The 16,116-nt window shown below is 38.4% G+C and overlaps 2 protein-coding genes across 4 annotated transcripts in view; both read left to right on the forward strand.

Annotated features, from left to right (window-relative positions):
• Positions 1–2,160, forward strand: part of prkd2 (protein kinase D2) — a 28,844-nt gene extending 26,684 nt beyond the window's left edge. For both annotated transcript variants that reach the window (XM_077541616.1, XM_077541615.1), the window contains one exon: positions 187–2,160. In XM_077541616.1, coding sequence (XP_077397742.1) covers positions 187–411 — 225 coding nt within the window. In that variant the 3' untranslated portion in view covers positions 412–2,160. The remainder of the gene's footprint in view (positions 1–186) is intronic.
• Positions 2,161–4,244: 2,084 nt separating this feature from the next.
• gpr184 (G protein-coupled receptor 184) lies at positions 4,245–15,805 on the forward strand. Of its 2 annotated transcripts, none has more exons than XM_077541415.1 (2): positions 4,245–4,352; positions 13,776–15,805. In XM_077541415.1, exon 2 carries the CDS (start codon positions 13,781–13,783, stop codon positions 14,786–14,788), a length of 1,008 nt encoding a protein of 335 aa, XP_077397541.1. In that variant the 5' UTR covers positions 4,245–4,352; positions 13,776–13,780; the 3' UTR covers positions 14,789–15,805. The 2 variants fall into 2 exon arrangements, with proteins under 2 accessions (XP_077397541.1, XP_077397540.1); XM_077541414.1 differs by lacking the exon at positions 4,245–4,352 and adding an exon at positions 9,003–9,255.
• The last annotated feature ends 311 nt before the right edge of the window (positions 15,806–16,116 follow it).

The raw sequence follows: 16,116 nt of genomic DNA on the forward strand, positions 1-16,116 counted from the left end.
TAATGACTTGGATGAACATCAAGTGATGATTACTGAGGAAAAAAGTCTTGGGTCATTTAAGTTCTCACCGACACACCCTCACTCAGTAGGCCTCTAATGTACTTGCTTAATGACGCACTAAAAGCCCTTCTCAACTTTTGATCAAATTCCAGCGCATCTTTATTGCCGTTTTCTCTTCCCTCTCAGGACTATCAAACATGGCTTGACCTGCGCGAGCTGGAGACCAAGCTGGGCGAGCGTTACATCACCCACGAGAGCGACGACAGCCGCTGGCAATCGTTTGCTCACCAGTACACTCTCACGTATCCCGCTCACCTCGTGGCCCCGCCTCCCGCGCCCGCCTCGGACGACGACGAGGGCAGGGACGAAACTGACATGAAAGGTCTGACCGAGCGGGTCAGCATCCTCTGAAGGTGTTTGGGTGAAGTTTTTCTTCGAAAAGTGTTTACACCGTCATCACCATTATCAGCTGTCTTACAGCACTCCATTTGTCAAGGGTAATTTCCTCCAAGCAGCCTCATTCAAATAATCTTCTTTTGTAATTGCTTTTTGAAATGTTTAAAATTGGGCATAAAGTTATGCGATTCTTTGCAGATAACCCACAAAATAAACTAAGTAAAAGAGGTCACCGTCAAAGGTTGTTTTGGGATCAATATCACTATGAAGTGCCGTTTGTGTCATCATCAGAATCACTTGTGAAAATGTAGCACAATAATAAAACTCTGAGATCTTATAAAGTAGTCAACATTTGAAGGACGGGTTGGGGAAGCCTGGGTTAAATGATATTGAAATCAAAAATGTTTACTCTTATTGTCTGCAAGAAGTGATTTGATTTAAAAAAAAAAAGTCATTCTGATCATTCATGTAAGAGTATATTCCATTTTCATGATCGCGTTGTTGTCCACCCTGTCATTATGATGTAATTGAACTTTTAAGAAAGCATCTGCCGTTTACACTGACATTCAGTAGCTACTGGCATGTTGTCTTTCTGCAATGGAGGCTGAATCAGTAGCTAATATTGTAGAGTGATTCACTTAAGTTCCGTAATTTTCATACTATGAGTGCAGTTGAATGTCCACTCTGTCATAGTGAAGTATGAATTGATTTTAGGACCTTTCATAAATTTGAAATGTGTAAATATACGTCTGTAATTTTTGATGACGTATAATTCAGATGAGCTCAAATTAAGTATCCAGATTGGTTACAACCGATAATTTATTCAATTTATATCCACATCCAAAAGAAGCCTGGGTTAAAAAAAATAAAAATAAAAATAAAAAAGAATTCTACTGTTCACATTAACATGAAAAAATTTGATAAATGTTACTTATGGGCAACAAAAAGAAAAAAAAAAGGGGGGGAGAATTGAGTTGACCTGCAGTATGAACGCAGTGTCAATGAAGATAATTTATGCTAACATTAGCCAAAAATGTCCACCCTGTCAGAAAGCTCACATTCAGCAGTTTGCATGTACATCGTCTGCTTGCAGAGAAGTTCTGGAAGCGTTTATTGCACCACACGGCATCAATATAATACATTGAAAATGACGCTTCCGTGGAAAGTCTCATTTTGTTTGGTGAAATGGGGACATCTCTAGGCACTTTATGGTGATATTGACTCATAGAAGAGCTGGGAGGGAAAAAACTCTTCCCATTACTTTGCGCCATCATAATCCATAAAAGGAAACATTTGGATTCGTCATGTAATATAATACCCTGAATCACAGTCCCACCTACTGGTCAAAAATAGCAATTCCTTGATTTGATGAGGTGCTTTCAAGTGACTCGAGATTTGCGCCATTGTGGTCGTTTCCATGCCCATAATGGTCCTGTACAACTGGAAGTATTGATTGGGTGACAGCGCATCTTCCTGTAATTAATACAAACCACAATCATACACTCTTTAAAAAGTCTAAATGTTTCTGCCAGGAAACAGGGGTAGCGCATAGGTTTCTCATTTCTCCCTGTTTAGGTTGCATGTTTTCATATAGTACAATGAGGTAGGTTCAGTGTAAAATATAGTGTCGTTTTTATTATAATAGTCCATTATACGCATGTGTATCCTGATGTTGGTGTAGTGTCCAATTTCTCTACAAAAAAGTGGATGATGATGATGATGATGATGCCAGAATTTGTAGCACAATAAAAACTTAGAAAATGATTTTTCCTTTGTTGTGTTCTTTTTATTATTCACTTTCATATAAAGTGTAAGTGAAGGTTTCAAATAAACACGACCACAAACAAATGCCAGCAAAGTATTATTGTCAAAATAACATGCTGTAACCTTCATAGTCAAGTTGTTTGCTTCTCTTTTTCTATTTCAACGTCCAGACATCTGCAGACAGCATTTCATTACCAAGTCGCCATGATGTACTTTCAGTTCGCAAAAGGCTGATTATGGACACAAAGAAACTAGTTGTTAGTATGTCTTCAAATCACACCAGCAGATTAAAAAATAAAAATAAAAAACTGAGACATCATCGGTTTTCTAAATTACAGATGGAAAAGTTAAAGGCCAGTTTTCAGTGCTTGTGCTTGTGCTTGTTTGACGGATCATTTTAAGCTGCGACTACATTGATGTATTGATCATCTATCAGGTGTGCTGCATCTTTGTCAAATGTTTTTTATGTGTAAACCTCAGCATATAGCTACTGTATGCTACCTGCAGTCAATATGAGTATAAGCGGTAATTTAAACCACAACATACTGTTATTGAATCAGAATTCAAACACTATTACCGGGCAATAATTGCTTTTTGTAGATACATAAAAGCAATATGATTGTTCCATTTTAGCCTAGGAAAGTAGTTTTTATTAAATATTGTACTTATGCTAATTATGCTAATTTCCAAGACTTGAATGAGTGCACATAAAAACGCTGCCCTAGGACAATTCTACACACCACGTCTCTTAAACTTTGTTTTGCATATTGTGATTCACACACTTCAGTCCGCTCTCAAGCAAGAAGAGTACCGCATTGTTGAACGGCTTCCGGTGCTCGCTGTTAGTGTTTATGTCTCCTCTATTCGCTGCCATCTTTGTGCTTATGCCATCAATGGGCCACTTCTCCAGATGCGCGTCTTCGATCACAAGCAGCTGAACTTAATCCATACTAATAAGCAGCCATGCAGGAACTGTGTCATCTGCCGAGATTTACAACAAAAACCGTTTGCATGTTGATTTTTACGTGTCTTAATCGAATTTAAAAAAAAATCTAAAAAAATCTGGTAATATGAAGAAAAATAAAATGAGTCTGTTGTGTTTAAATTTCCCCATCTTAATGGAGATTTTTTTTTTTTTTTTTTAAAAAAGCTGTTCTTTACACTGTCATCAAGCATTCGTCCAACTAAAATGTATCAGTCTAATTTCAGTAACAGGTAATGAATGCAAAATGGATTCTCTCACAGCAGCATGAAGGCATTTCGAGGAAGTGACTCAAAGTACACCGACTATGTTACAGCTAGGTTTCCCCCAACTATTTCCCAGTTTATGACCCAAATTACAAAAATGGTTTACTGTGACATATGCTTACTTTTTATGTGCACTTCTTAACATGTGGTGACACATTTTCTTCAATTCATGAATCTCCTCAACAAAATTCCACGTAAGAGAAAGTGTACAATTTGGCCAAATGTGATAATAATAATGATAATAATGATAATAATAATAATAATAATAATAATAATAATAATATAGTTTAAATAATAGTAATATTTTGGTGAGTATGCTCTGACTATAGTCCCATTTTGTCCTTGGTTGCCTGAAACAGCGCTGCCATGACTATCGGACATATAATGTAAATGTAGCCTAGCCAAACCCTCCACGACTCTGCCTAGCCTAACCAAAACCTGTCCCTACACTAACCTTACCACAACCTAACCATAAACCTAAAATTAATTATATCTACAGTAATCCTATCTATCTATCTATCTATCTATCTATCTATCTATCTATCTATCTATCTAGCTAGCTAGCTAGCTAGCTATAGGCTATATGTTTTTGCTTATAATGAGACGTGTCAAACTGACCTTGTTAAAAAAAGTAACTTTGCTGTATCTTACCCAATTAAAAACATTAAATTGTTACATAGGCTACCTGACATTGCCCACTTAAGTTCTGCAGCACTCAGTATTAGCACATTCCCTCATCAAAAATCAGCATTAATGAGTCATTATGGCTCAAGTAGAAGTCAAATACATTTTCTGTCACACTCTGACAAGACCCGTCAGCATAAAAGCACGGAGGTGCTGCCGTCATGTTTGGCCACAAAGTTTCGGTTTCCTGTGTTTGCTCCGTGTGTTAAACAACTCTTACTCGTTCTTGTAATACAGTAAACCTGAAACAACTCCAAAAGGTAAGTTCAATTCTCTCTACTTTGCATGTCACGAAACTGATGTTTAAAGCCCTCACCCCATTTAAAAAAAAAACAAAAAACAAACAAACAAAAAAAACTTAATTGACATGCCTGATAGGCAGGTGTAGCTATGTAAACTAACTGAGATATTAAGTGCCATTACAAGAGGTCGTATAAAAGATAATAATGCTTATTTATGATAATGAGAAAAACCATGAACACAGATCTCAATGTGCAAATGACAATAGTGTGAGTGCATATACCGCCACAAATATTTACTAAAGGCAGATGTGTGGATACGTCTCTTGTGTTGGATCTCGCTGCACCGTGCAGCTGTGCCTAATGATGTGTCTGGTGGGTGCTTTAGGTCACCAATAATTCATGCATGCAGTGTAACAGAAAAACCCAGAACCTCCCAAATCTGGAATGCGTCTCCTGTGAAATTATCCGAGGGGGGTTAGAGAACACGAAACAGACACACACAACAAATTGCATAGGCCTACATGTAGAGTCCATAATTGTGTGGCATAGTCACAAATTAATCACACTTTCTCTTTCAATCCGTGTGCCCGTGGAGCCATTTCCTGCCATTTGGCCATTACAAACACTAAAAGGCTGTGGCTGGCAGCTGCTGAGTTGGCACTTAACCCTAATGAGTTTTCAAAGTGATTGATTTGAAAAACACACTCTTCCAGGCGACACAAAAGAGCTGTTGCTTCAGACTGATGCAAAAGTTTCATAATTTGATACCAAAAACGGGACAACTAATGCTTTGGGGTCTTCCCATCATTTGCCCGTCACATTGAGGTACTTTTTTCATGGCCTGAAAACACCCAATAATGTACATAATGATTGTTTTGTACTTTTTTGGAGCCTAAAAATGCCCAGTACAGTACAAAATGGTAATATATAAAGCGTGAAATTGTTTGAAAACAGTAAACTTGTAGGTTCTTGGGGGAGGATAAAGAACTTCCCCTTTACACCTTTGTGACAATTAGATGCAAAAGATGAGGGCTTTACAAACTTTAACAAAACTTGTAACAGCTAGTGCATGAGTAAAAAAAACGCCATTGATATGTCATTTGATCTGCGTGCTAATGGTCATGCTAAGCTAACATCCAGTGATGCTTGACAAGTTGCCATGTTTGTTTTCAGTTGAAATGAACAGACATTACGTTAAAGTGAAAGTAAGGTGAGTGGAATATTGGTAATGTAATTTGTGGTTCACGTTGTTAAATTCACAAGTGATAAATCAACTCTTAAAGGAGAATTGGTGGCATGTTAATGCGAGAGAGAAAAGTTACAAAATGTTGTAATTGGGTTAACAAGACTTTGTTGAGAGCTATTGGGGGTAACAAAAACTGTGACCTATTTAAACATCAGGAGGTGAGAAGACTTGCAATCAAGCAGGGTCCATTTTAAATTACGCACATCACCCTTCGAAACTTTAAATACTTCCATGTATTAAGGATTTTATGCACTGTGCATTTAAATGAGCAATCAGCCCACTGGGGTTTGGTACTTGGCATAATCAGCAAATTGATGTTTTTATCATCAGTTTAGTCTTTAAGTCTTTTTTTTTTTCTATTCCAATCAACACCACCAATATCCACATCTGCGTGTCTTCCTGATAAAAAGCTAAATTACATAACTGACCTCTTTCATTTGGTTTGTTCAGTCATCAACCAGTTACAATTTCATTTCTCATACTATAATTTTTTTTTTCTTCTTCTCATGAGTCAAAAATATCTCTGGAATTTTCCTCAAAACTGACTATGACTCTCAAAAATAAATGGTTTTGTGTTACATCTTATTTCTATAAAAACAAAAAACAAACACAACTTCATTTGTTTTACATGAAATACAGTAGCCTATATTGTAAGATCAAAACAAGGAAAAAATAAATAAAAAATCAAGATTTTATTGGTTTAATGTTATTCATTAGTACTGGGGGGGAAAAAAACTATTTTTAGATTCACTTTTTTTAATTACATTGTTCTTGGAATATTAAGTTTTGTTTTTTGAAAATATTTGACAGAATTATTATAATTCTTTTACTTTTTTTGGGGAAAAAAATATAGCAATATTATTGTAAAATGACGTGCTATTATCTCATTTACTCCCAAAAAACGCATAAATACGTTCTATTTTAAATATTCCCATGCTCCCAAAGATGTATTTATACGTTTTGGCTTTGATGCAGCCTCTCAACTGAAGAGAATGCTTGAAGCAATGGTAGTTATTACAAAAGCGGCCAGCAGATGGCAGCAAAGTATAAGAGATCAAAAAGCTCTTTTCCCCATAGTTTTTTTTGTAAATAATGATGAAACTTAGCCATATTTTAATGCTAATTGATGCAAAATAGAAAAAGATAGAAATATACTTTTTTTTTTCCTGATGAAAGAAGAGGCTCTAATCTTTCTTTAGGTAGATTCAATGTTTCTATAGCAATAAGTCACAATATTCTATGGGCCTTGCAAAATCAGTCAAAATCCAGTAAAATAGCGAAAATGTCCTGGGAGTGAATGAGTTAAAAGCATAGACAGGACCAATCCTTTTGCATGGATCGCCGAAGCAGGGCTATTTTTTTTTGTTTATGAGAGCACACATGGACTCAAGTCTGCAGTTTATCGGCAAAAGTGTCGCGTAAACATCCATGGCCGCTGTGAATCCACAAGAACTCACAAGGCTCTCACCTGACTTACACACACATAAAATACTTTTTACTTCTTTACACAAAACTTAATACTTAATCTTTAAAAAAAAAATAATCTCTGGTTAATGTATTTAAATATTACAGTTTTAAGTTGCTGATTGGAAGTTTGACTGCTTGAATGGATTATTTTCCACATTATGTCTGTTGGAAAAGTATAATATGTGTTTTTTATATGTATATATATTTTTTTAACCATACACAGTATTTTACTTTTTAATATGTGACCTCATATTTTTGAAGGGTAATAATAATAATAATAATAATAATAATAATAATAATAATAATAATAACAATCCCATCAAATTAGATACCTTCTTCAGCACAAAAAAAAAAGATGACTGGTACAGCAAATTGAAACATTTTCCTCATATGGATTTGATCACAAAGAGTTCATGTGAGGGACGAAGCATCTTCCATCTTTTGCCGCCTGATTTATGAATCAGTCTTCGCACACTTAAGCTTGAACTCTCTCTCGGGAAGTGAGTCATACGTCTGAAATACACCCACCTGTTTCCACTCTCGAAATATAAGAAAGCACTCAGTGTGACGTGGTAAACGCAATATGTATCTGTTTTGCTAACACTAATCAGTTTGACCTCTGCTAGCAGAGAACATTTATTGAATACGTTTTTTTTCTCCTTCCCCTTCCTTCTGTAGAGCTGCTTGAAGAAAGGAAGAATTTATTATTACTTTTGGTTGAGAAGTTATATAAAGATTATTTTTATGATGACTGTGCCCTACGACTCATATTCTGAACTCTTTATTTATCCCTGTGGTGCATTTAAGGGAACTGAAGATAAGGAAATATGCAAGATATATTTACTTTATTGCACTGGGTACTAGATGACAGACTACTGCTAGTTCAGGAGAACAGACAAAGTCTCACTAGTCTAACCATGACATTACATATATGGAATATGAGTCATGAAGCAAAATCTAGCCATTTTTATCCATCTCAGGGGGCTGCCATTTTGCCACTTGTTGTCGATGGAAGATGACATCACAGTTGCTCCTCCTCAGGAAACAACCAATCACAGCTCACCTGTTTTCTGAAGTTCTTATTCATCACAGAGGGGCTGCCATTTTGCCACTTGTTGTCGATCGAAGATGACATCACAGTTGCTCCTCCTCAGGAAACAACCAATCACAGCTCACCTGTTTTCTGAAGTCATCACAGAGGGGCAGCCATTTTGCCATTTGTTGTTGACTAAAGATGACATCACAGTTGCTCAGTGCCCAGGCAATGACCAATCACAGCTAACCTGTTTTCTGAATGTTTTATCCATCTTAGGGGGCGGCCATTTTGCCACTTGTTGTCAACGGAAGATGACATCACAGTTGCTCATGCTCAGGAAACAACCAATCACAGCGCACCTCTTTTCTGAAGTTTTTATCCATCACAGAGGGGCAGCCATTTTGCCACTTGTTGTCGACGGAAGATGACATCACAGTTGCGCTGGGCTCAGGCAACAACCAATCATAGCTCACCTGTTTTCTGAAGCAGCACTGTGATTGGTTGTTACCTGAGAACTGAACAACTGTGATGTAATAGTTCTAAATAGAAGACAAGTCATAATAATCTTTGTTTCTGCCATTTCAAAAATATTCATGAAACAATCCCGATTGAAAACGCGGGTTGAATATATTTTCCCCTTTACAAAAGTAACAATCGGAATCAAATAACGTTGGATCTCATTCCGAGAGCCCAAGTGGTCAAAAAGTTGTGGCCACTTGGATCCCCATTTGCAGGCCTTAACGAGAAGTCAGTTGTTAGTGTGAAACACGATGTGTGATCACATGTCATGTTCTGTTCACCGTCTAAGTTAAATGTGGCTCACATCTGTTGCAGTCTGGTCTCACCCCCCCACCCACGCCCCATGCACCATTTCCTCCTCTATACACGTGTGCAAGAAAAGCTTGCGTCCCTCCTCTGTAAGTGGGTCGTCCCCTATTTTAGCACTCCCACCTCTACGCACTCATCGCTGACATTTCAAAGCATCTTCGAATAAGAGATGAGAAACAAAAGCTTGTAAACGCCGATCCCAATCGCCATGAGGGATAGTTGCGGCTTCATGACAACATCTTGGAACTTGGACCTCTTCCAACTTCTCGCACACCCAATTGGAGTTGACTTTTCACTCCCCAGGACTTTACAGTGAAGATACGTCGACATCCAAACAACAGCAGGTGAGCTCCTTCCAGAGAGAAAATGTTTCTTTCGCTAACGTTCCATCAAAAGCTCGGGAGTGGATCCTGAAAATTCACTGGAATGTAGAACTGGACCAGAAAAACGCATAAAGTAATTCTTTGGGATTGGATTCCATTAACTCAATTCCATTTTCCAGCTCGAGAAAAAAGATCATGACTCAATATAAAATCAGCTCATGTTGTTATGTTGTTGCAAATGACAAATGAGCTGTAGGCCCACAATGCTTTCATATAAATGTATTCTTTTATAATCTACATTGACTTTATTCTCTTGACACTGCAAAGGTTTTCTTGGACTAGTACAACTTTATTTTGAGGACATTTCAACCTGTGCACAATGTTAGGACTTTTTATTACTAATATTACATATTTTTATCCTGTGAGTAGTTAAACCTTTTCCATAATGTGATGATTCCTTCTCACACTATAACTGTATTCTTGGATCGGAACTTTATTCGTATAATTATGAATGAATTATGAATTAACAAATGAAGCTTCATGAAGCACTTGTAATATTTTTATTATTATTATTATTATTATTATTATTGTTCCTGTTGACAAGACGCGTGGTTTCAAGATGCAGTGGAAATTGAATCAATTTCCATTTTGCTAGTGTTTATTTTTTTAGCACCATATAGAAAAGTTAAATAAATTAATGAATTAATAAATGACTATAATAAATAAGTAGAAAAAAAAGTGCGTCATGAAGCTTCAATGTAAATACTTTTTTCAAACTATCTTTATTCATGAAACATGACTAATTATTTCTTTAAGCATAAAGATTCTATTTGATGCTATATTTTCTACATTTCCTTCACGGAATAGTAGTTAACAAGACAAGTCTTAACCTATGACGGAACTTTTTTCTCAAAATGTTTAAACTTTTTTTTTTTTTTCATAAAATGACTTTTTTTGGTGAAATAGTTTGACTGTTTTCATAACATTACAACTAATTTTTATTGTTATTTTTTTCTCGTTAAATTCTGCCTTTCCCCCTATTAATCATGTTTCACAACTTTTTTTCTTGAAACATATACTGACATAACTTTCATAAGATTACAACTTTTTTTGTGTGTAAAAAAATGCTTTCCCTCTTCAAAAAAAAATTTGATTTTTTTCCCCTCATGACGACAGTATGACTTGAGTCTTGTCACTTTCATGTTTTTTGTTTTTTTTTGTTTGTTTGTTTTTTACTTTCAGCATGGACCCCATATTACTTTGTGCATCCAACACTAACTTAAATAATTTATGTTTGCAATAATGCAGTTTTGTGGATCAGTGTTGACATCCAAATACCACACAAGTAAATCTAGTTTGCAGTACAAGCCTGCGAGAAACTAATGAAAATTGTCTTCTTCTCAGGCTTCAGTTGAGAAATAACAACCTGGCTTAGTTGCGTTTACAACATGAACAAACACATAGTTGGCTCATATGGACAAGAAGAAGTCAAAGTCAAGCTTGGTTAGAAGTTATGAAAAGCAGACCTACACTGCCTTAAAATGTTCTTTAAAAAAACATGCAACATGATTTAACATCTAACAAAACTAAACCTTAGATAGCAAAGGAAAGCCGTAAATACACAAAAATACTCCGCCCACCCCTTTAGAAGAGGGAAACCAGAAAGGATGAGTAAACAGCTGCTGAATAATTTTAGACATCATTTGTCTGCAAAACTTTCCAGTCACTTACTCATCTTATAGGAACAGCTTTGGCAGTGCGCCTACACAGTACACACGCACGCACGCGCACAAGTTTAAATGAGCATTTTCAGAAGATGGGCCGACCCAAATGGCTTCTCTATTATTAAGTTTGTATTGGGCAGAGCATCTCTGGCGTCGAGCTTAATGGCATTATATGCTTCCTGGCTCTATGAACACATCAGGAACAGGCCTACATAATTTAATACAGAGAAATGTCCTAAGATCTACGTATAACTTGGATGAGATCATCACCTAAAAATAGCAACCAGTATCACAATCAATATTAACAATAAAATAATAGCAGTAAAATGAAAAATAACAAACAATGCTGTAACTGACTTGATGGTTTACAGGAGCAATTAAAGCCATCATACTTACTGTAAATGTGAATTATGAATTGGGATTTATACTGCCCCCCAGTGGTCAAGGTGTTCACACAGAAATAATTCTTTACGTTCTTTTTAACTCATTCACTCCCAACCATTTTCACTTAAGTGTTTTCCTGGATTTTGACTGATTTTCAAGGCCTGCGAAATTTTATTATGTTCTATTGCTATACAAATATGGAACAAATCAAAAGAGAGATTAGAGTCTCTTCTTTTATCAGGGAAAAAAAGTATATTCCTATCTGTTTCCGCTGTGCAGCAATTAGCAATAGAACATAGCTAAGTTTCATCGTTTTTCACAAATCTGCTTAGAACTGTGGGGAAATCAGCTTGTTTTAACATGGCCTGGTTGATCTCTTATACTCTGCTGCCACTCAACCATTTTCTGCAGTAGAGACTGCATCAAAGCCTTCTCTATGCTCTGGCATAAAAAACAACAACAACAAAAAACGTATAAATACGTCTTTGGGACACTTAAAATATGACGTATTTATACGTTTTTGGGAGCTAATGAGTTAATGATGTCTTTAACAATCTAGATTTTTTAAATAAAGTATAGGATTGTGCAGGTGTACCTAATGTTGTGGCCAGTAAGAATCAATTTGCTGGTGCTATTCAGTTATGCTAGCCGATGGTCCTGATTTAGTAATTCTTGTGTTTAGAATATCTTGCCCAGGGAGTGGCACAAATTAACATCTGGGTCGAGTTTGCATATCAACCCACTGCTTCATGATTCCGTGGCCGTGCATATGCAGTGCTCATCAGCGACTTAAATCGGTGATTGATTCATTTAGTACGGCGAGGTCCTTAATGTGCTTTGCTCAAGCAAGGCTACGTCTTGCACGATCACCTCGGTCCTGAATATATATTTACAGAAGCTGCAGTCGCTTTCTGCGATTTCATGTAAATGAGCATTACGAAGATTAGTCAGCGTTCCAGTCAATGTTCTCCTCAATGAACAGACAAAAAGTCTGCCCAGAACACTACAAGCTGGAGTACAGCTGCAAAGTTGGAAAAATGACATGGAGATGAGCAAGAAGATAAGTCCAGAGTTTGGATTCAAGTATATTTTTTACATGTCGGACATCATTTACTCACCGTGTCTTAAAATTCCACAAAAGTGGAACAGATCTGTGAGGATAAAACTGTTTAATGCCACTCCCAGCCAAAGTCAGTTTCAGGGCTCAGTTTGTGAACGTCACATGACCAAAACCCAGAAAACAGGTGCGCGGTGATTGGTCAAAACCTTCGCCCTGAGCACCCCTGATGGCATTTTCAGTCAGCAGCCAGTAGCAAAATGTGTTTTTACTCCGGGTGGAGGAGTGGAACTGTCACTTGTCTCCGGTGCCAGTTGGCGTGGGTTCACCTCCCTGCCCGGGAGACCATGTAAGTTTGTGTGAGTGAGGAAAAAAAAGAAGAAAAAACAATTAAAAAAAAAAAATGCATTTTATATGGTATTAATTTTACATGAAAAATAATCAACTTATCAAACTAATTCTAGACAAAATACAAACTTTTAATTGCTGAAAATTGATAAATAAGTCAAATATTACTTTCAATGGTAAATAGACTTATCTTACATATAGCGCTTTCTGCACCATATGGTGCACAAGGACACTTCGACATGTTCACCAGTGGTGAGGATCAATCCCACAATCTTTGCATTGGGAGATGGAAACTCTACCACTGAGCCATGCCGCACTTTTTTTTTTTTTTTTTTTTTTAAAGTCCATAATAAATTTTACTGTAGTGTACTTGGTCCGACTTTGAACAGAGTAAAATTTACACTTGGAAAAGAGTTTGGAAAAAAGAAAAGAAAAGGGACTCAAGGGTTGAGGAACAAACCCACAATTTCAAGTTGGGAGACAGCCAATCTACTTCCTGAGCCGTGCAGCCGTGTTAGTGTATCGCTCGAGTCAGCTGGATATAAGCAAACAGTAGGAGTGGCATAGCTCAGGTGGTAGAGCGACAGTCTCCCAAGCTGAAGGGTGGTGAGTTTGTTCCTCAACACTTTTTTTTTTTTTTTTTTTTTTTTAAATATAAACTAGTAAAATGTATTCAAAATCTCTCCTTGCAAAATTTACTGAGTGAAAAATCTTTACTAGTTTTGGCTAATTCTAGGATTAGCAAATTCTCGTAAACACTAAAAATACTTTGAGTGAAATGTACTCTGAATATTTTACTCTCTTCCAAGTGTAAATTTGGACCAAATAGACTATTCAGAGTAAAATTAATTCTGCAGAACTTACTGTTTAAATTACAATATTATATTGTATACAAAGCGAGAGATGGGAAGACTAGATTGAATGAATGTCATTTCTATTCAACACGGAGCAAATTAAGCTCTCATCTCAAGGCACCACCGCACATTCCTTGTGATTCTGTCTAATTGTGTCTTTACTTTTTTACCCAGCCACAATGAACGTGACCGGCGCTGGCAACTCGACTGCGGTGTGCGTTAAGATCGGCGACAGTGTCATCAGCGACCTCTTGATGAGCGTCTACATCCTGGCTTTTATCTTTGGCTTGATCTTCAACATCCTCACCCTCGGCCCCATTTTGCAACAAGTGCGCAAGCAAAACGTGCTGGGCATCTTCTTGCTCAGCCTGTCGCTCTCCGACATCCTTTTCATCTTCACGATGCCTCTCTGGATCAACTACTACTACCAGAACCACCACTGGCAGCTGGGCGTCATGTCGTGCAGCGTGGCCGGCTTCTTCTACTACTCCAACATGTACATCAGCATCTACCTGCTGTGCTGCATCTCCGTGGACCGCTGCCTGGTGGTCACCTACCCCCTGCGCTCCAAAACCCGCCGCACGTCGTGCTGGGCCTGGGCGCAGTGCGCCGGCGTCTACGTGGTGGTGATGGCGCTGCACGTCATGGTGCTGATCCACGACAACCTCAAGGACGCCCACGACGACCGAGACGACCGCTGTTACGAGACCTACCCCATGCAGAGACCCGTGGCCTTGTTCAACCTGCTCCGGGTGGGCGTCGGCTTCCTGCTCCCCCTGCTGGTGCTGGCCGTCAGCTACTGGAGGGTGCTGGCGAAGGTCGGCCAGAGTCCGGGTCTGAGCGGCCAGGTGAAGAGGAAGGTGCGCCTGCTGTCCTTCGGCGTGATCGGGATCTTCTCCGTTTGCTTCGCGCCGTACCACGTCCTGCTGCTGATGCGCTCGCTGGTCTTCTACACCAGGCCGGACGCCGACTACTGCCAGTTTGAGCAGAAGTTGCACTTTGCCTTCTCGTGCACGCTCGCCCTGTCCAGCCTCAACTGCGTGGTGGATCCCGTGCTCTACGTCCTGGTCAGCAACGGAATCCGGGAGGACGTCAAAGTGTGCTACAAGAGGCATAAAAGGATGCGCGTGAATGAGAGCGTCCCGTCCAGGAACAACACGGCAAAGTTGAATAATCAGTTAATATGAATGAATGTGCTCTTTGGTATTCTGCTCGGGTCTCAAGGACAAAGACAACCAGTTCCTGTGAGAGTGACACATTGCCATATTTGTCCAGTCTCCTCACCATCTCCCTCCTATCCTGCTCAGTGTAGATGAGGAGGATGATAAGACCAGGATCGTGCGCATACGTTTTATGAAGCTGTTAGGGGCGGCATGGCTCAGAGGTAGAGTGGTCATCTCCCATCCGTGAGGTTGTAGGTTTAATCCTCACCCCTGACGACCATGTCAAAGTGTCCTTGAGCAAGACTTGAACCCCGAATCGTTCCCACTGGACCTGGTAGCATCCTGAATGTGAGACAATATAAAGCGCCAGGCCCAGACGCCTTACAACTGGAAGATTACTATTCAAGGCACACTGTGGACAGAAATGTAAAAATGGCAACTTCTGGGTTAAGAGTAGCCCAATTTGTTTGAAATAACTCAACCCAATTCTGGATCCGAAAGGGACGAACCAATGCTGAGTTTACCCAGCGCATTGGTTAGGGATTTGATGCAGCCCGTCAGGTCGAGATTTCGATGCAACAAAGGGTAGAAACGCCCCATACCGATGAGTGAAGCCCTTTTCACACTGCTCTTAGCAGGCTGCAGCGCGCCGTTGTCAAACTCATTCAATGTGCATGTGGTGATGGTAAGGCGTCTTGGAAAACGTTCGGAAGTGTGACGTCAGATGAGAAAGCTGGCCGAGTGATTTTGTGTTATTTTGGCAGACTTAGGGAGACCGGGGCTCGCTATCACTTTTTATACGTTTGTATATTTCTCGGAATCAGTACATCATATATAAACAAAACGTATACCAGAGGAAAGAGCAAAGTCTTGTGTATATTTTTTGTATTCATGTCATTTTCGTACTTTGTGTCAGTGCAGAGTTATAAGCCAGAGGGAGTGAACATGTGACATGTTGCCCCACCATTGGGTAAGTTGTCACACTAAATAGGGTAAGATGTCACATTGGATTTTACAACTAATAAAACAAGGACAAAATTATCCTTGTTCTCCTGTTTTGTTATGTTTGTTTGTTTGCTTTTCCAGCCAGAGAAATTGTCATTGATCTTGAAAATTTACCATAGTCGTTGAGCAAGCTTTAACATGAAATATTATGAAATTAAGATTAAATTGAATTTTAAAAAATAAAGCTATTGATGCATGAATGGTTCATGATGAAACTTAAACCAGTCCTAACTTGTGTCCATACTGTAGTTCCAAAAACTGGAAAATCAATTTTTAAACAATGAAACAAAAGCTAGCAAATTAATTTCATCACTCTTCAACTCAACTCAACTTTATTTATAAAGCGC

The sequence above is a fragment of the Festucalex cinctus genome, chromosome 13 (assembly GCF_051991245.1).
Source record: "Festucalex cinctus isolate MCC-2025b chromosome 13, RoL_Fcin_1.0, whole genome shotgun sequence".
NCBI lineage: Eukaryota > Metazoa > Chordata > Actinopteri > Syngnathiformes > Syngnathidae > Festucalex > Festucalex cinctus.

What these genes read in the sequence shown, in the direction of transcription:
- gpr184 (XM_077541415.1), top strand. Translation starts at nt 13,781, where the DNA reads ATGAACGTGACCGGCGCTGGCAACTCGACTGCGGTGTGCGTTAAGATC.